At 46.6% G+C, this 19,931-nt stretch overlaps 1 protein-coding gene across 6 annotated transcripts in view; it reads left to right on the forward strand.

The window, feature by feature from the left end:
• Positions 1-16,972, forward strand: part of USP10 (ubiquitin specific peptidase 10) — an 81,084-nt gene extending 64,112 nt beyond the window's left edge. For 2 of the 6 annotated variants that reach the window (XM_074027690.1, XM_005592681.4), the window contains 6 exons: positions 196-295; positions 1,325-1,502; positions 4,639-4,804; positions 9,200-9,344; positions 11,840-11,905; positions 15,948-16,972. In XM_074027690.1, the coding sequence (XP_073883791.1) occupies positions 196-295; positions 1,325-1,502; positions 4,639-4,804; positions 9,200-9,344; positions 11,840-11,905; positions 15,948-16,135 (843 nt within the window). In that variant the 3' untranslated portion in view covers positions 16,136-16,972. The remainder of the gene's footprint in view (positions 1-195; positions 296-1,324; positions 1,503-4,638; positions 4,805-9,199; positions 9,345-11,839; positions 11,906-15,947) is intronic. The other 4 variants (XM_074027691.1, XM_005592682.4, XM_045382566.2 and 1 more) reach the window with 3 other exon arrangements.
• Positions 16,973-19,931: the final 2,959 nt, after the last annotated feature.

Here is a 19,931-nt window from a genome sequence, read left to right on the forward strand (position 1 = left end):
TCTGTTTCTCCTTTTCTTCCCACTCTTGGGATTTCAGCTATGCAAGGAAAACCCATGTCATCATGTCATTGTTTGGAAATACTTTACATCTTCCATTTCAGAGGAGGCATGATTGGACTTTGCAAGTACTGTATGTCCTGCAGGCCTTGGACAGTGATCGGTTCACACTAAAGTGATTATATTTGACCTTTTCAGGGTCGACAAGAAGATGCTGAGGAATACTTAGGCTTCATTCTAAATGGACTTCATGAGGAAATGTTGAACCTAAAGAAGCTTCTCTCACCAAATAATGAAAGTAGGTTATGGTCCACTTGCCCCACAGAGTTGTGCAAGAGTTCGCTGTAAACAAGCGTTGCATGCTCATATGTTATGTTGCTTCCCTGCCCCTCAGTTGTTTTCCCTTCAAATAGCATTTATTCCTTACGAAAACTTACACTATCGAGAAGGTTATATTTAGGTAAATTACAGTTTATCCCGAACTTCTGCCATCTTCCTTCAACTTTTAATTAGGAAAATGATCAAGCATATAGAAAAGCTGAAAGAATCATTTGATGAATACCTTTATAATTGCTGAGTGTAGTTTTAAGCATATTTTCTGATGCTGTACACACACTGTATATATATGTACTATACCTGTCCTATCTATCCGTCCATATATACATACATACGCATACATTTTCCCTGAATGATTCAAAGTTAAGTTGCAGCTAACAGTCTAGTTCATCCCAGGTGCTAAAGCATCCCCTGAGAATCCACTCCTGCATAACCACAGTCCCTTATCTAACTGAGAAAACCAACTGTAATGACATGGTAATATCGACTTTGCAGAGCATCTTCACATTTCTCCAGTCAATCCCAGGAGTGTCTTTTCTAGGAGTTTATGTAAGCAAGGATCTGGTGGTGGTGCACCTGTTGGCGATTGGTTGCTGTGGATCCAGTGGCGTTGTGCCTGTTGCGATTGGTTGCCGTGGATCCAGCGGCGTTGAGCCTGTTGCGATTGGTTGCCGTGGATCCAGCGGCGTTGCGCCTGTTGCGATTGGTTGCCGTGGATCCAGCGGCGTTGCGCCTGTTGTGATTGGTTGCTGTGGATCCAGCGGCGTTGCGCCTGTTGTGATTGGTTGCCGTGGATCCAGCGGCGTTGCGCCTGTTGTGATTGGTTGCTGTGGATCCAGCGGCGTTGCGCCTGTATGATTGGTTGCCGTGGCTCTTAATGTAGAACACACCCTGATTTCATTTTCAAAGCTATAGTTGACAGATCTGTGCCTTTTTATTTTTTGCTATTCTTATTGTAAATAGTAGTCTAAGTAGATGCTCTCCTTTTCAGAACTTACGATTTCCAATGGCCCCAAAAACCACTCAGTCACTGAAGAAGAGCAGGAAGAACAAGGTGAAGGAAGCGAGGACGAGTGGGAGCAAGTGGGCCCCCGGAACAAGACTTCCGTCACCCGCCAGGCGGATTTTGTTCAGACTCCAATCACCGGCATTTTTGGTGGACACATCAGGTTTGTGCTTTTCTAGATAACTTATTATTTGCTTTTTCCGGGGGTTCGCCACGTTAGTGAAGGGGGGAAGGTGTGAGGCTTGTCTTGAGACTTCTTGGACATGATGTTTTGCATCTTGCTCCCCTGCCTGCTCTTCTCTTGCACTTCCTGATGCCTCCCGAGTCAGCCCCCACGGCCCATTCTCTGCCTGCTGGCGCATGTCTGCAAAGGACAGGGAGCTCCTCACTTCTGCTCCGTCAAGTTCAGCTGCTCATTGCTAGGGAGTAAGAGAAAAGCCAGCTAATTGGCCCTACGCCGTGGCTCTTGCCTGTAATCCCAGCACTTTGGGAGGCCAAGGAGGGTGGATCACCTGAGGTCAGAAGTTCGAGGCAAGCTTGACCAACATGGTGAAAACCCGTCTCTACTAAAATACAAAAATCAACCAGGTATGGTGATGGGCACCTGTAATCCCAGCTACTCGGGAGGCTGAGGCAGGAGAATCGCTTGAACCCAGGAGACAGAGGTTGCAGTGAGCCCAGATTGTGCCATTGCACTCCAGCATGGGTGACAGAGTGAGACTCTGTCTCAAGAAAAAAATAAAGCTATAGGAGAATATCATCATGACTTGGGGGTAGGCAAAGGTTTCATAAGTTAGGTCATAAAAAAGTAATAACCATAAGAGAAAAAAATATATATATATTTATTAGACTTCATCAACATTTAAAACTTGCAACATTAAAACCGCCTCCAGTAGGCAGAGGTTGCAGTGAGCCAAGATTACACCACTGCACTCCAGCCTGGGTGACAAAGCGAGACTGTGTCAAAAAAAAAAAACAAAACCCGGCTAGTCAAACCATGTGTTTTGGTAAGAGCAGAAATTAATGTATCTGGAGGAATTTCATTTATTTATGTTAATAAATTGTGTATATTTAAAGTATACACAAGATATTACGAAATAGAGATAGTAAAATAGTTGCTAGAGTGAAGCAGATAAACATATTCCCCATCACAGTTACCCTTGTGTGTGTGTGCACATGGCAGGAGCAGCTGTTTACCCATTTCACAAAAGTCCCAAATACGGTGCACTATGAGGAGCTCTTGTCCGATGTTCCACATCAGATCTCTAGGCCTGTTCACCTGTGTCGCTACCACTTGGTGTCCTTCGACCTACATCTCCCATTCCCACTCCCCACCCCTAGGAACCACTGTTTTCCCTATCTCTGTAGTTTTGTCTTTTTTTTTTTTTTTTTTAAGATTCCATGTATAAGTGAGACCATGCAATATTTTTCTTTCTGTGTCTGGTTTATTTAACTTAGTATAACTTAGTATAACATTCCCCAGGTTCATTCGTGTTGGCGGCAAATGGCAGGGTCTTTTTTACAGCTGAATAGTATTCCCTTGTATATATAATAGTATTCCCTTGTATATATATACACACCAGTTTCTTTATCCATTGGCCCATCCACAGACAGTTGTTTCCCTTTTCGGCTGTTGTGAACTGATTGGAACCGGGTGAGCTAGAGAGTAAAGGGAGTCTGAAGGGACCCCTTTCTATTCTGGTGCTCTGTGGGGTGTCCACGGCAGCTGTGTGGTCAGTTGTCGCCTGGGAAACGCCTAGCCCCGACCACTGCCTATGGTTCCTTGGGACATGTGGTGTTGGCAGGGAGGCACCAAGGTCCAGGTTAGTGTGCAGCAGTGAGGGGCGGCTGTGCCTTTTGCTCCTTCAGCCCAGCAGCCTGGTTTAGGATTGTGGGAACACCCCCTCGGGATGGGAGAGAAGGATGAAGGGACAGCTCAAATGGAGGCATCAGGAACATGGTTTTCGTGCAGAGGTCGGGTATCAGAATTTCAAGGCCGCAGAGGGTCAGCATACTCAAAGATCCCAAATTTGTCTAAGAGTAACCAGTGGAAAATACCAGCATCCACTTTGGAGGACTTGCTGGCTCAGATCGAATGGCTCTGTCATGGCTGCTAGCTACATCCTCTGAGGGTTCTCTGTGTTGAAATTGGTTGTTGATGTTTCTTTTTGAAAAATAGTAAAGCAAAGATAAGGAATTCTTACAACATAGGAACTTCTTTTCAGCCATTATGAAGCATGATTCTTTATTCACACCAATTGAAAGATTTTCTTCTAAAACTCAGCCTCTTCGGATGTTTTTCAGTTTCCCCAGGAAGACCTTTCTTCCCCGGTGCCACCTTTGCTAAGACACAGGACCACTGAGTCAAGAGGGCTTCTTGTTGATTTCTCTACCAGCTCTCACGAGAGCTTTCCCCACTACTGTATCCCTCTCTGGAACCAGGGGAACTGTTGTCACTGAAGTCTTCATACTGTAAAGGAGCATGGAGATGCCTAATTAAACCCTGGACAGAAAAGCTTTTAGCGAGCTCTTCACCACATGTGTTCTGGAAAGCCTGAGTACCTGTCCACACCCATTTTATTCCGTTTAGAAACTAGGTCACTGAGACTGCAGAAATAGAAGCCCTTGTTGAACCCCTGGCATGTTCCCTTGCTGAGGCTAAATGAGAGATGGGCCGAACACACAATTTTTACTCAGAAAAACTTAGAAAAAGAAAAAAAAATGAAGTGAAAAACCAGCTAAGAAAACAAGGTCAAATTGGCACCCTTCTTGGAAGGATGGCAGCCTTTTTTCCTGGAATGTTAACTTGTTTTTTATTCTACACACCCTACTCCCCTTCTTCTTTTTGTAAGACATTTTTATAGGAGGAAAATGCCATTAACAATCCTCTGTTTACCTTGGGATTTCCTCTGTTTTATTAGAACAGGCTATGATACTTGGAGAAAATGGAAAGCATCGGCATTTTGAGGCCATGGCAGGGTAGCTGCGTTTGTGAACTAGTGCAGTAAATAACAGTGTGGAGAGGAGGTGAAAGAATTTGGAAAATGAAATATGTTTTCTTCCAGAGCACTGGCGCTGGGAACATTTATCAACTGGTAGATTTAGTTGTTAGAAATACTAAGGAGGTGCTATTCAGCAGAATTATTTTTAAATTCAGTATATTTTTGGCTTTTCTCTGTGGTCTTTTGAAAGTGATACTGAATAATCTTATTTTCAGTGTTTATTCCTCTTGGTTAATCTTAAGGGAAAGTGGCAAGGAGTGGTCTCTTAATTTTTTTGTTTTTGCTTTCAATTCTTAGGTCTGTGGTTTACCAGCAGAGTTCAAAAGAATCTGCCACTTTGCAGCCATTTTTCACGTTGCAGTTGGATATCCAGTCTGACAAGATACGCACAGTCCAGGATGCCCTGGAGAGCTTGGTGGCAAGAGAATCTGTCCAAGGTTATACCACAAAAACCAAACAAGAGGTATGTTCACACTTGATTTTGAACCTTTCTACTGAGGTGCTCTGGTTTGGTGGAAAGAACACAGCATTAGGAATGAGGGGAAATGGATCTGAGTTTCGCCTCTCAAATCAGTTGCTTAACCGTTTTGTACTGAAAGTTTTTATGCTTTTACAATGAAATGGTTGAAACATGATCCCAAGGGCCTCTTTTAGCTCCAAATCATATTACACAAGGTAATGATCTCCTTTTGGATTGTTTATCTTGAGCTACATTTAATTTTCTGGCAATCTAATCATATCACAACATCAATACTACCTCTGACAGAGGCCGAGTAGCTTATTTATGTTCATGATACCGTAGGGTACAACTTTCATTAGATTAGTTAGGATGTCAAAGAGATTCCAAACACATCTGTTTTGCATTTGATTGTAGATCTTCCAGGTCATTGTAAAAATAATATAGTCATTGTTCTGATGCTTGTTACTTTGATTTGATCTGGAAAAGATAAGATCCTGAGTCTTTCAGTCTTCATGAATTTAAGACTATCAGATCATAGCTTGGTGGAGTCCTTGTCAACTCAGTCAGGCGAGACAGATAACATTCTGCCCTGTGAGAGCTGATTAGTTCCTGGCTATCTAGATGTGCCGGCTTATGACTGTTTTCTACTCTGCCGCAGAGAGTGTCTTCTCTGTTATGTATCTTAGGTTGTGGCAGTGAATTCATAAAAATGCACTGGGGAGATGAATGCAGGCTGATAATTATGGACAATCCATAGCATTCCTGCAAAGCGATATTTGAATAATGAGCAGTGGATGGCAGCTACAAGGTAAAATAAGATGCCTCAGCGTAGAAGACTTGTCATCACATTGTATGAATGGGATGGATCTATCCTTGGCTTATCTTGCGTGCTCTGAGTCAAAAAGAGCAAAGTAGGACATCGGGACCCTTAGCACCTCAGGGGTGTCCTGCTGTGGACTGGTCCACCCAGGCTCTGGGGGAGAACTGTAGAAGTTACGCTTAATCTTCTGCCGTATTTGCAGACTTGCATCTCGTGGGCGATTTTGTTTAAAAAATAGAAGCCGTAGGAGCCCGAGGCAGAAATTTGGTAGTTGACTTCAGTGAATGAGCTAAGAAGAGTCTGGCGGTGGACCTCGTGGAAGAGAGAGAGGGAAAAAGTGGTATTTGTGTTGGGGAGGTTGGTTGGGTGGTTCAGTTGTGCATTGAGTCTGGATGACTGTCGGCTAGGCTCTCTTCTGTGGCAGCTGCAACTCCAGAGATGGCTCCCTGGCCCTGGCTGCTGTTCCACTCTGCTTACACTGTTTCTTGAGCCAACTATGGGAGTCTTTGGCCACCCACGCTGTTGGGGAGGTGGTCAGCCTTTCTGTGGGCTACCTAGGGAAGACCCTTTTGTAATGTGTCTGTTTTTCTCTTTTGCTTCTGCTGCAATTACAGTTTGACTTTGCTGGGGTGGGCTGGTAGGGGTGGTGGTGTGAGGGCAGGGATTGAGGCATAGGCAGTTGTCAGCCTGTTGTTAGATGGTAGTGAAGAAAGAATGGTTTGTCCTAAATAGCAGGTTTGAAGAAAGGCTTCAAGAAAGACGGTGGGCCAGGTGTGGTGGCTCATGCCCATAGTCCTAGCACTTTAGGAGGCTGAGGCAGGAGGATTGCCTGAGCCCAGCAGTTTGAGGCTACGGTGAGCTATGATCGCACCACTGCAGTCTAGCCTGTGCGATAGTGAAACCTTGTCTCTAAAACTTAAAAATAAATAAAAATAAAGGAAAGCTGGCATTTTGGTGGACTCCTGAAGATAAAAAAAGAATGCTGCTAGCTGTTCTGGCTGCACGGTTGTTGTAGTGTGTCATCAGATGAGATCAGGACCACTCTGAACAACAGATGTTCGAGGAAGGTTTTGGACAGCCTGTATGGAAGTATCTGTAAGGAGCACATTACGTATTTTCTTGAATGTGATTTTTTTTTAAGTTTTTAAAATACCAACTTTATTATGTTTTAGATTAGAAGTGTTTTTCTGTGGGAACATGTGAAGGTTTTGGGGAAAATAGGATTATATGAAATATTTGCTGTATAGAAAATGTCTGCCTTTGTTGAGTGATTAGAAATTAAGCCTCAGTTTGTCTGGAAACCCAAAATACACATTTAATAATTTTGGATTAACCATTTAGTGAATCAACTGAGAGTGTTAACGTGAAAATCACAGATCAGTAAGCACTGAAAAGCATCCTAGAGATAATTCAGCCCTGCTCTCTTAATTCACAAGTGAGGAGACTAGGTCTTACAGTCCCCATCTCTGCTTATAACTGTTGAGCTGTGTTCACACCCTTCATTCACTCAGAAGTGCTTGTTGGCTATGGAGACACTAGAACATAAAGATGCATGGGAATGTGGAGCTGTGCGAGGTGGTTTTTGCTCCTATGACCTTAGTCTAGGTGGGAAGACAGGCATGGAAGGGTCTGGAAGGTTAATAAACCCAACCAGTGATGACTTATGAGCTTGCCTAATACCCTTGAAAATGCTTTCAACTAGATGTGAATCTAGTTCTCTGACAGTTTTTTAATTGTGTTATATATGCTGATATCTTTTGTATTGTTATTTTTAAATTACTCACACAAAAAGTATTCTCCAGGCCAGACGCAGTGGCTCACGCCTGTAATCCCAGCACTTTGGGAGGCTGAGGCAGGCAGATCACGAAGTCAAGAGATCGAGACCATCCTGGCCAACATGTTGAAACCCCATCTCTACTAAAAATACAAAAAGTGACTGGGCATGGTGGTGTGCACCTGTAGTCCCAGCTACTCAGGAGGCTGAGGCAGGAGAATCACTTGAGCCTGGGAGATGGAGGTTGCAGTGAGCTGAGATCACACCACTGCACTCCAGCCTGGGTGACAGAGTGAGACTCCATCTCAAAAAAAAAAGTATTATCCAAATGAATATGGGAAGCATCAAAAAGTTTGTAAGTACAGAGAATGATAGATAAAGGGATTAAGTGTTATTTGTAAAGATGCATCTTAATAACAACCTGACTTTATTTAAAAGCAGCATTCATTAGACCTGTGAAAGTACTTCAGGAACAGATTAAATTAATAAAACTCATTATTAGAATAAATAGCTTTAAAGGTTATTTAAAACATCTGATTGGCCTGGAATCCCAGCACTTTGGGAGACTGAGGCGAGCAGATTGCTTAAGTCCAGGAGTTCAAGACCAGCTGGGCTCATGGCTGTAGTCCCAGCCAGTCGGGAGGCTGAGGTGGGAGAATCACCTGAGCCCAGGAAGTCAAGGCCGCAGTGAGTGGTCATCATGCCACTGCACTCTAGCATGGGCAACCAGAGTGAAATCCTGTCTCAAAAAACAAAAACAAAAACAAAAAAAAACCCGTCTAGTTGAAAAAACATACTGGTAGCAGTTTTATCAGTACTATCAGAGTTATTTTAAAATGGGTCAATACTAGGCCGAGCTTGGTGGCTCAGGCCTGTAATCTCAGCACTTTGGGAGGCTGAGGTGTGTGGATCACCTGAAGTCAGGAGTTCAAGACCAGCCTTGACAACATGGTGAAGCCCCTTCTTTACTAAAAATACAAAAATTAGCCAGATGTGGTGGTGGAAGCCTATAATCCCAGCTGCTCAGGAGGCTGAGGCAGGAGAATCGCTTGAACTCGGGAGACGGAGATTGCAGTGAGCCGAGATTGCACCACTGCACTCCAGCCTGGGTGATAGCGTGAGAACTCCCTCCCAAAACAAAAGGTGGAGGAGTCAGCACATAAATAAGGTGGTACTAAGTTAGCTTTTTAATTCTTATGCTAATTCGTCGGTAATGCCACAGAGTAAAGTTCTTAAGAGTTTACAGCTGGACTTCGGGGACCCAAGAGACTCTCCTTAGTTGTGCTTACAGGAATGTGTGCATTTCTCTTCCTTTTCTTTTTTCTTTTTTCTTTTTCTCTGAGACAAGGTCTCATGGTGTTGCCCAGGCTGGAGTACAGTGGCGCGAACTCAGCTCACTGCAACCTCCACTTCTCAAGCGATTCTCTTGCCTCTGCTACCCAAGTAGCTGGGGTTACAGGCGCCCACCACCACGCCTGGCTAATTTTGTATTTTTAGTAGAGACGGGGTTTCACCATGTTGACCAGGCTGGTCTCGAACTCCTGACCTCAGGTGATCTGCGTGTCTCAGCCTCCCAAAGTGCTGGGATTAATAGGCGTGAGCCACTGCACCTGGCCATGTGCATTTTCTTAAGAGGAGCATTGGTAGTCTCAGAGCTTCTGCGAGGCAGGAAGAGCCATGACGCCCTGCCAGAGAACTGTCAGGCCTCAGCCCTCAGAGGACATCTTTGAGTGGAAGGTGGATGTGTTGTCAGCTGTTGCAAGTAAGACAGGGACGGTGTGTCCTGGTGTGCTTTGTGTCTTAGGTTGAGATAAGTCGAAGAGTGACTCTGGAAAAACTCCCTCCTGTCCTCGTGCTACACCTGAAACGATTCGTTTATGAGAAGACTGGTGGGTGCCAGAAGCTTATCAAAAATATTGAATATCCTGTGGACTTGGAAATTAGTAAAGGTAATGCACACATGAGGTCGGGAGTGTTCGTGGTGATACACTCCTGCAAATCAGTAGCTCAACCCTGTAGCATTTCTTTATGATGCCAAGAGTGAGGACATTCTCTTGCTGGACTTGGACTTGTTTTAAGTTTCTTAACTTGTAATAGACCTTAATACTAAAATTCTCATTAAAATGGCCTGTTAAAAACAGAGGCAAAAATAACTAAACTTTATAATCTTACTAGATTAGAAAAATAGGAGCTTTTGTCTATCAAAAAGAACATCACTTTTCTGTGAACGTTTCAGGGATGAATGGTGCATAATTTGCCTTCCACTGAGTGTTAACAGCTGTGTTGACTAGCCCGGTTAGGTGGCTTTTTAGTGAAGTAAGAATGATTTCTCATAGGCGGTGAGAGTCCCTTCTAACCTCTAGTTGTGGCGCACAAGTAGGACATGTGGCACTTACCAGCCTCAAGTCTCTGTCAGGTCATGGGCTCAGCACTTTTTGGAAGCAGTTTTAAAGAGCCCCGGGTTAAAGGCATCTTGGTAAAAGCACAGCTTCAAGAAGACTTTTCTTGAAAGCTTCAGAATTTGTGAAAATGTATAGTACAACACTGAGGCTTGATTGGGACTGTGATTAGCTAGAGAGGATTCTCAGAATATCGAGGTATCTGGGAAGCAGAAAAGAGGACACTGGACCTCCCTCCTGGGTCTTGTAGAGGAACAAACCTGAACCGAGAAGCCCTCTTCCCCTTCCTCCCCCGGCACAGCAGCCCCACCTCACACCTCCTTCCATGCAGATGATCCAGGAACTGTGGGCATGGCTGGTTTCTAGCCGGCTTCCTCTCTACCCTAGGGGAGCCCTATATCTTCCCTTGAAGACTCAGACACTGTCTCTCCCAGGCCTCTACACAAGAGCTGTGCTTCCTGCTGACGGGCTTGGCTGCTGTGCTGGGTTTAGTGTCCATTGCTCCTCTCACACTTCCAGCTGCTTTATCACTCATCAGCGGATTGCTTTGTAATCCCATTTGAGGACCAGCAAGAGGAAGAAAGATGCCAGTGAGAATCATGTAACAGATCCTCCTCCCCATTTTATTCTGTCCATCTGGAAACCTAGAATGCTGGCTGAGTCAAAGAAGGCATCCTCGACCTCTGCTCCTGCATCTTCACTCGCCTCCAGATCAGCTGTCTGAGCTGACTTGGATATTTTTCTACAGTGATTTTACTTTTATATCTTTTCTTGCTTGCTGTATTTTTATATCAGCTGCTGCCTCTAATACGTTATCAAAGTATGACATAAATGGGTGCTGGGCGCAGTGGCTCACGCCTGTAATCTCAGCACTTTGGGAGGCTGAGGCAGGCGGATCACCTGAGGTCAGGAGTTCAAGACCAGCCTGACCAATGTGGTGAAACCCTGTCTCTTCTAGAAACACAAAAATTAGCCTGGCATGGTGGCGGGCGCCTGTAATCCCAGCTACTTGGGAGGCTGAGGCAGGAAAATCGCTTTAACCCGGGAAGCAGAGGTTGCAGTGAACTGAGATCATGCCACTGCACTCCAGCCTGGGCAGCAGAGCAAGATTCCATCTCAAAAAAAAAAAAAAATTACAGAAATGGGGACAAGAGGATCTCACTTAGGTCATTGGGTAGGCAGTAGAGAAGGAACCACTGATGGCTGCCTCGAACAGCGCACCATCGATGGACTCTTGTGTCCATGTAAGTGGTACTTCTGCATGCAGTAAGAGCAGGGAGTTCGCACCTCGTAGTAGCTGGTAGACTGGTTCCTATTTGGAGAAATCGTGTTGCTGTTCTTTAATTGAAGTTTTTTTGTTTGTTTTTTGTTTTTCTTCAAGACGGAGTCTTGCTCTGTCACCCAGACTGGAGTGCAGTGGCGTGATCTCAGCTCGCTGCAGTGTCCGCCTCCCATGTTCAGGTGATTCTCCTGCCTCAGCCTCCTGAGTAGCTGAGACAACAGCCACGCGCCACCACGCCTGGCTAATTTTTTTTGTATTTTTAGTAGAGATGGGGTTTCACTCTGTTAGCCAGGATGGCCTCGATCTCCTGACCTCGTGATCTGCCCGCCTTAGCCTCCCAAAGTGCTGGGATTACAGGCGTAAGCCACCGTGCCCAGCCTATAATTGAAGTTTTATGATCTGACTCATGTAAAATATTTTAATTATTGGATGTTTCATAACTGTTTTGTTTTTAAGTCAGCAGCGTTTTTCTTTTCCATTTTGTGGAGCACCTGCTTTTAAGGGGCCTCCTGCAGGAGCATCACAGCCTCGACCATTGCTCCTGTTTCTTCAGAGGCTGGCTGCGCATTTTGTGTCCTGCTACATCACATGGCTCATCTTCCTCATGAGTCAATTTTTATGCAACTAAAGGGATGAAGTGTTGTTTTGTTCCTGGTCTGACAGGCGGTTTCCTTGCTGGGGAGAATGTTGTTAGCCATTTTTTGCTGCTGTTACCCTGAGCCTTTCTAAAAGTGCTTCAAGCCATTGATATTTTGTTTTCCAGAACTGCTTTCTCCAGGGGTTAAAAATAAGAATTTTAAATGCCACAGAACCTATCGGCTCTTTGCAGGTGAGTAAATTTGTACAACATTACTTCTTCAGTAAAACACTGATGAAAGGGATTATATGTGGGCACAATTTTGCTGAAACACAACTTAGCATAGCGACCAGATGCTCTGCTTAGGTATCCTGTGGCCTTGTGAGTCAGGGAGTCGTGTGAGAGTTTTACCTGAAACTCTGCGTAGATGACGGATTATCATCTTGGCCCTGAGGAGAGATAGCAGAAGACCTTGCTCAAAGTGAACATTTCTGTCTTTGAGTCAGAGGAGGGAGTTTCAGGCTCCCAGGCTGGCTGTTTGAGAATGTGACCTCTCCCTGCTGCGCTTGTGGCGCCTGTGGGTGGCAGTGCTGTGGAGTTTCCACGACACCTGGTCTCCCGGCCAGGTTAGGCGAGCGCGCCCCCAGCCAGTGATCCCTGCGTCCTCCTCCATAGATATTGTTAGGGCCGCTTGAGAGGGTGGGCCCAATTACACAAGCCCCTCGGCGGCCAGGCCCCCCAGTCGCTCATGAGAAATCTCCCAAGAGGGCGAATGGCACCCCCTGTTCCCTCATGGGTGGGCTTTGAGACCTCTTCTGTCTCCTGGCTTAGGCTCCCTGCAGTATCAGTTTTTCTTCCACACCTTCCCTTTCCATTCTGTCTTCCCTTCTATCCTCCTCTCTCTTTTATAGCCTCGTTTTTTATGCCTCTGAGTCTTTGCCTCTTTGGATCGTTGCTGTTTGCGCACTTCCGTTGGCTTCCCAGGCTGATTACATGTTTCTGGCTTCTGTGTCTTTCCTCCTCTGGTGTGGCCTTTGGTGAGCTGTTTGTATCGTAACATAACACTGCCATTTATTGACCTTCACACATGTATGGAACCTCTTCCCAAGCTATCATTCTTTTATTCCTTACATGTGTCCTCGAAGATGGAAGGTGGGATCCCCATTTTATAAAAAAATCAACCAGAACTCAAGGAAAAAACTCACCACTCTGGCCTGCAGTGGCAGAGCGGGCTTCATGCTCCTTTCTGCCTCAGCTCACACCCAGTGTTTTAGGAAGTTTGGCCAGGGGTGAGGGCCCCAGGGGTGGGGGCCGGGGGTGAGGGCCCCAGGGGTGGGGGCCGGGGGTGAGGGCCCCAGGGGTGGGGGCCCCAGGGGTGAGGGCCCCAGGGGTGGGGGCCGGGGGTGAGGGCCCCAGGAGTGAGGGCCCCAGGGGTGAGGGCCCCAGGAGTGAGGGCCCCAGGGGTGAGGGCCCCAGGGGTGGGGGCCAGGGGTGAGGGTCCCAGGGGTGGGGGCCAGGGGTGAGGGCCTCAGGGGTGGGGGCCAGGGGTGAGGGCCTAGGGGTGGGGGCCGGGGGTGAGGGTCCCAGGGGTGAGGGGCCCAGGGGTTAGGGCCCCAGGGGGTGAGGGGCCCATGGGTGAGGGCCCCAGGGGTAAGGGGCCTGGGGTCGGGGCCAGGGGTGAGGGCCCAGTGGGTGAGGGGGCCAGGGGTGAGGGCCGCAGGGGTGAGGGCCCAGTGGGTGAGGCTCAGAGCCACACTAGAAGGGGCCAGGCTTCTCTCTCTTTCTCTCACTATTCACTCTTCCTTTTGACTCTCTTTCCTTTTCTCCCCTGATCACAATTCCTCCTCAACTTGCTGGGTCTCAGACAGGATGGCCATGGGCACCACGCGCTCCTGGGTGTCTCCAGCCCTGTCCGTCCGCTGCCTGGAATGGAAAGTCTGAGTCCTCAGACTCTGCAGCCAGCCAGTATCCAGCCTGGCTCCCTCGAGTCTGGCACCCAGGTCCCAGTGGGTGGCCAGCAGTTTCTCTGCCTTCTCCCTGCACCTCTTCCCCTGGGGGCTCTTGTGGGGAACATCACTGGGCAGGGGCAGGGGCTGGGGATTGCTCGTCTCCTGGTCAGGGCCCCAGTGTGAGCACACACACCCTGCTCCCCCACTCTGCAACCTGCCATGCCCTAGGACCCCAGGACCTCAGGACCTGGGCCTGGGTTGCTCTCCCCTGCCATCCTGAATCCTCAACCCCAACCCATTCTTTTTTGAGATGCAGTTTCACTCCGTTGCCCAGGCTGGAATGCAGTGGCACAATCTCCATTCATTGTAACCTCCGCCTCCCGGATTCAAGTGATTCTTGTGCCTCAGCCTCCCCAGTAGCCGGATTACACCACATCCAGCCAATTTTTGTATTTTGAATAAAGACGGGGTTTTGCTATTGGCCAGGCTGGAAGCATATTCTGATCTTGGAAATGAGGTCACTGGACTGGTTAGAATTACCTATAGAATGAGCAGAGGAACACTTTTTAAGAACTGCTATGATGGTGGCGCCCAGGAGAAGCAATCTCACACACAAACTTTTCAGCCGGTTCTCAGCGCTCCTGTCAGGCGGGCTTGCAGGTGTGAGTGACACATGGCTTAGCCCAGGCTAGTTATCTGGGCTGCTGCTTACGAAACTAGAATGGTGACATGCAGTCCCCCCTTGAAATTTTAGAATGGAGATGTCTTGTGGGAAAGACAAATTAGTAAAACCCCCAAGTCCTGCAAATTCTACTGACAGTTGCTTTGAAACAAAACTCTTAGCCCAGTCAGTTAGGTCTGTGAGGTGAAGATCCAGGACGGAAGTCTCAAAGTGAACTTGGGATCTGGGGGACATGCTGCTGTCATGAGTGCTTCCTGCCCTTTCACAGGATGGCTGTGACTTGTGCAGTACGGGATGAAGCTGTGCCCTTGGATTGACTCTGTCGCTGGCTTTCCACTGTATAGGCCCCACAGTCTTGCTATCCCTGTGCTATTCCGTGTCTTCCGGGGTCCCTGCACAGAGGATTTCTTTGTGCAGAGCCCAGGAGTCTGACTGGTGGCCTCAGTCGTAAGCACTGTCCTCTAGCCAGCCAAGGTCCCTGGCCCAGAGAGGACTCAGGCCTCCTGCCGTCATTTAGCCCCTCCACGTGACAGCTGCAACTAGGACCTGGTGATGTTTGACCTTGTTTTAGTGCTGAAATTTCCTAGCAGCGAAGTCTTACGCCTCTCCTCGTTCCTGTTCTTTTGTGCCACTGATGGCGGACGCAGCTTAGCAGGCTTCCCTGTCATTCCTCCTGAAATGCCGCCGGACTGCCGCCTTCCCCAGGCTGATGTCTGCTGCTGGCCAGGCAGACCTCAGCCCCTCTGCTCCATAGAAGTGGAGGATGTGGCTGTCTTTTAATGTTTTCATGACATCTTCTAACGGATTTTTTTTTAGGCCTTTGACTAAGGCTTCTTGGTTATAGGATCTTTTTAAAAAGTAAATAGCAAGTTGTGTGTGTGTGTGTTCTGTTAAAACATTATTATAGAAAAATGGAAAAATTTTTTAAAAGTAAATGCGTAACTACCAGCACTATCTCCACAGTGCCCCACCATAGCTCCACGCCCAAGCGACCGTGATTAGCAGTCCCAGTGTCCCTCCTGCCGTGTGGGCCCGCACAGGGAGATTGTGTCTCATGTCGTTGGGATAAATGGGCCACGGAAGGCCTAAGGACCTTGTTTTCTCATTTAATATACCACAAGTATATTCCTGCATCACCATTCTTAATCTATTCCATGAAAAAATAAATCGTGTTATTTTAATATAATTTACTCCTCAGTCATTTCTTCTAGTGGCCATTAAGGTTTTCCATTTTTTCACTGTTATAAATGACATCATAATCTCTGTCCAAGATTCAGATAATCTCTTCAGGACAGTCTAGAATTAGATCAGCCGAATCCAAGGGCATGAACCAGGTCTCTAAGTCTGTACAGCTGATGGCTGTGTAGGAGTGTCTTTGTGAGGTGTGGGACATTTTAAACATGTCGTTAATACGTGTACATGCACACATGTGTATCTGTCTGACTTACCCTTACCTTGCAGTTACAGAAAAGTTTTTATGATGGATTGCTTGCATGTTTGAATTGAAATAGCATCGGTTTGTGTGATGACGTGTCTCTGTCCCACCTGCTTTGGAGAGGGGCTTCACACATAAGATGCATCCCTGGAGGGAAGTCGGCAGAGACCTGTGGTGATGTGTGTGCAATGCTGTTCTCACTCTGCCGCCTGCTGGGCTCTCTTGCAGTGGTCTACCATCACGGCAACAGTGCGACGGGCGGCCATTACACTACAGACGTCTTCCAGATCGGTCTGAATGGCTGGCTGCGCATCGATGACCAGACAGTCAAGGTGATCAGCCAGTACCAGGTGGTGAAACCAACTGCTGAACGCACAGCCTACCTCCTGTATTACCGCCGAGTGGACCTGCTCTAAACCCTCTGTGCGCTGTGTGTGCGCCCAGTGCCCGCCTCGTAGGACGCCATCTCACACTCACTTCCCGCCTCTCTTTAGTGGCTCTTTAGAGAGAAACTCTGTCTCCCTTTGCAAAAGTGGGCTAGAATGAAAAGGAGATGCCTTGGGGTTCGTGCACAACATAGTTTCTGTTGACTCTAACTTCCAAATCAAAATCACTTGGTTGAAACAGACTGTCGCTTGATTTTAGAAAATCCACAAAAACCCATATTTCTGAAATAATGCTGATTCCTGAGATAAGAAAGCGGATTTGATCCCCAGTCTCATTGCTTAGTAGAATAAATCCTGCACCAGCAACAACACTTGTAAATTTGTGAAAATGAATTTTATCTTTCCTTAAAAAAGAAATTTTTTAATCCATCACACTTTTCTTCCCTACCCTTTAGTTTTTGATAAATGATAAAAATGAGCCAGTTATCAAAGAAGAACTAGTTCTTACTTCAAAAGAAAAATAAACATAAAAAATAAGTTGCTGGTTCCTAACAGGAAAAATTTTAATAATTGTGTGGAGAGAAACTGCTTACATACACATTGCAGATCAAATATTTGGAGTTAAAATGTTAGTCTACATAGATGGGTGATTGTAACTTTATTGCCATTAAAAGATTTCAAATCGCATTCATGCTTCTGTGTACACATAATGAAAACTGGGCAAATAATGAAGATCTCTCCTTCAGTCTGCTCTGTTTAATTCTGTCTGCTCTTCTCTGATGCTGCGTCCCTAATTGTACACAGTTTAGTGATATCTAGGAGTATAAAGTTGTCGCCCATCAATAAAAATCACAAAGTTGGTTTAAAGGTGTGCGTGTTTCTTTGTATGCGAATGCCTTTTCGGGTAACTGGAATTCACGGGGGCACGAGTTTGCCTCCAGAATTAAAACCCACCCTTCAGTCAGCTCGACGTGTTTGTGGAAGCTGAACCACCACTCGGGTTATGTTTGTTTAGTGTTTTCAAATGGATTAAGTAGTGATTTGGGTAAATGAGTTTTGACTCTTCGATTGGCAGAAAGGAGGAGGTTTTTCCCCTTCCCCTCCTCATCCCTTGTATCTATAGCCCGGCATTTTCAGTATCACCGAAATAGTTGCTGTAGATGAAGGCTAAACCTTCTTCAATTGAGTGCCACTGGGGTGGCTTAGCGATGCCTCCAGACGCCACCCTCAGTAGTGGGAAGGAAGCCTGAGACGCAAGACATGGAGAGAGGGACGTCATGTGAGAGGGTGCCTGTGCTCCGGCTTTTGGCCCTGTGTGGGTGATTGATTGTAGTGTCCTGAGATCTACAGAGAAGGGGTTTTAATGTGGTCGGAGCCTTTCAAGTTCTTCCTCTTACCATCTGGTGTTTTTAATTGTAGCCTGGTGCCACCCTGGGTGCAGAGATTCCTAAACTTACTGTACAAGTGTCTGTCTAACCTACTTACACTTTGTAATTCTCTTTTGATTTGCTTGGCTGAATTATAAGTCATATTGAGAGGTGAAGCCAGCTGGACTTCTGGGTCCAGCGGGACTTGAAGAACTTTTCTGTCTTACAAGAGGATTATAAAACGCACCAATCAGCACTCTGTAGCTAGGATTGTAAAACGCACCAGTCAGCGCTCCGTAACTAGCAATAGGTTTGTAAAATGCACCAATCAGCACTCTAGCAAGAGATTTGTAAAATGCACCAATCGTGCTGTGTAAAACGTACCAATCAGCAGGAGTCTAAAAGTAGCCAATCGCGGGGAGGATTGAAAAAAGGGCACTCTGATAGGACAAAAACAGAACATGAGAGGGGACAAGGGAATAAAAGCTGGCCACCCCAGCAACCGTTTGGGTTCCCTTCCGTGCTGTGGAAGCTTCGTTCTTTTGCTCTTCACAATAAATCTTAACTGCTGCTCACTCTTTGGGTCTGTGCCTTCTTTAAGAGCTGTAACACCACGAAGGTCTGCCGCTTCATTCCTGAAGTCAGAGCACGAACCCACCGGAAGGAACCAACTCTGGACCCAATATTGTAATTAGCTTCTCATTAAAATAATGTACAGTTCCCACGGAAGCCAGATTAACTTTGGGGCAACCACGCACACCAGCAGCAATAAGCCCGGGAAAAGATAAAACCCATCCTAAAGCACTTGGTTGAATGTGTATGTTGTGATGCTTGACCCAGCTCTGGCCCTCTGTCCTTGGTGGCTTATTCATCCTCACTCTGCCCCCAGCTTCCATGACTGGTGTTGATCATTCACCCTCCACAGTATAAAGTGACTTTGTCACTGCCGTGTCCCATGTGTGTGAGATTGAGTGTCCTCTCTGGAAAGGGGCCTTCCGATCTGGGAAAGCCTTTGCACAGGAAGCTGGAACGAGAGGCCAAACAAAGCATGTAGTTTTTAGGTCCACCAACCTGCTTGTAAGTCTTAAAAGCTGTCCGGTATATTCAGATAGAAGATTTCTCTCAGATGTCGTTCAGTGGTTTCTCCAGCATCTTTCATTTGCTAAGATACGTATTTTATCAGTCCCAAAATAAGTTGGAAATGATTGCGCTCTAAAATTCCCTTTGAGGCCGGGCGCGGTGGCTCAAGCCTGTAATCCCAGCACTTTGGGAGGCCGAGACGGGCGGATCACGAGGTCAGGAGTTCGAGACCATCCTGGCTAACACGGTGAAACCCCGTCTCTACTAAAAAATACAAAAAACTAGCCGGGCGAGGTGGTGGGCGCCTGTAGTCCCAGCTACTCGGGAGGCTGAGGCAGGAGAATGGCGTGAAAACCCGGGAGGCGGAGCTTGCAGTGAGCTGAGATCCGGCCACTGCACTCCACCCTGGGCGACATAGCGAGACTCCGTCTCAAAAAAAATAAATAAATAAATAAAATAAAATAAAATAAAATAAAATTCCCTTTGAAAGCTCCCAAGTCCCTTAGAGATTCACTCCAATGGGACATTGCCGTATGCTGGTCTGCCGGTGAAAGCTGGCAATAACACATCTGCTCTGAGGGGTGCTGCCCTGTCTGGTGTACCTGGCCTTTTAAATTCAACTCCCTGGTAGCCAGCAAAGGGCTCCTCTGTTAACCCATCTATGCTGATAGAAAAATGCAAGCTAGCGCTAGCGAGACAGCCTGCAAAACCCCTGTGTTGGTTTGGGCTGTTAGAACAAAAATACCATAGTCTGAGTGGCTTAGACAACAAACATTTATTTCTCACAGTTCTAGAGGCTAGAAGTCCAAGAACAGACGCCAGCAGACCTGTCTGGGGAAGGCCTGGAGACAGCCACTTTCTCACTGTGTCTGCACAGGGCAGAGTGAGCCCTCGTCTGTTTCTCTTACAAGGACACTCATCCCACCGTGGGCCTCCACCTTCGCGATTTCATCTACACCTAAAAGGCCCCACGTCCTAGTATTCCACTGGGGGTTCGGGCTTCAGAGATGAATACCGGGGGGGACACAAACAGAGCTCATAACCTCATGCCGCCTGACTCCTGAGATTGTATTTGTGATGAACATGTGGCTGCCCACCACGTCTTTTTTTTTTTTTTTTTTTTTGCTCAGGCAGGATCAGCACACGCCCAGCCACAGACAGGGAAGCCCAGAGCAGGGCAGAATATGGTCCTTCAAGTGAATAATTGGCCCAGGGATACAGAATTAGGTGATTCTAGCAAATCCAGACATTTTCTAGGGTTCCAAGTTAATTGCGGGTCTGTCCCTGTTAGCTATTCTTGAGCTTTTGCACTCAACTTGTGATGGTTAATACTGAGTGTCAACTTGGTTGGACTGAAGGATGCAAAGTCTTGTTTCTGG

This window comes from Macaca fascicularis, chromosome 20 (assembly GCF_037993035.2).
Source record: "Macaca fascicularis isolate 582-1 chromosome 20, T2T-MFA8v1.1".
Taxonomy (NCBI): Eukaryota; Metazoa; Chordata; class Mammalia; order Primates; family Cercopithecidae; genus Macaca; species Macaca fascicularis.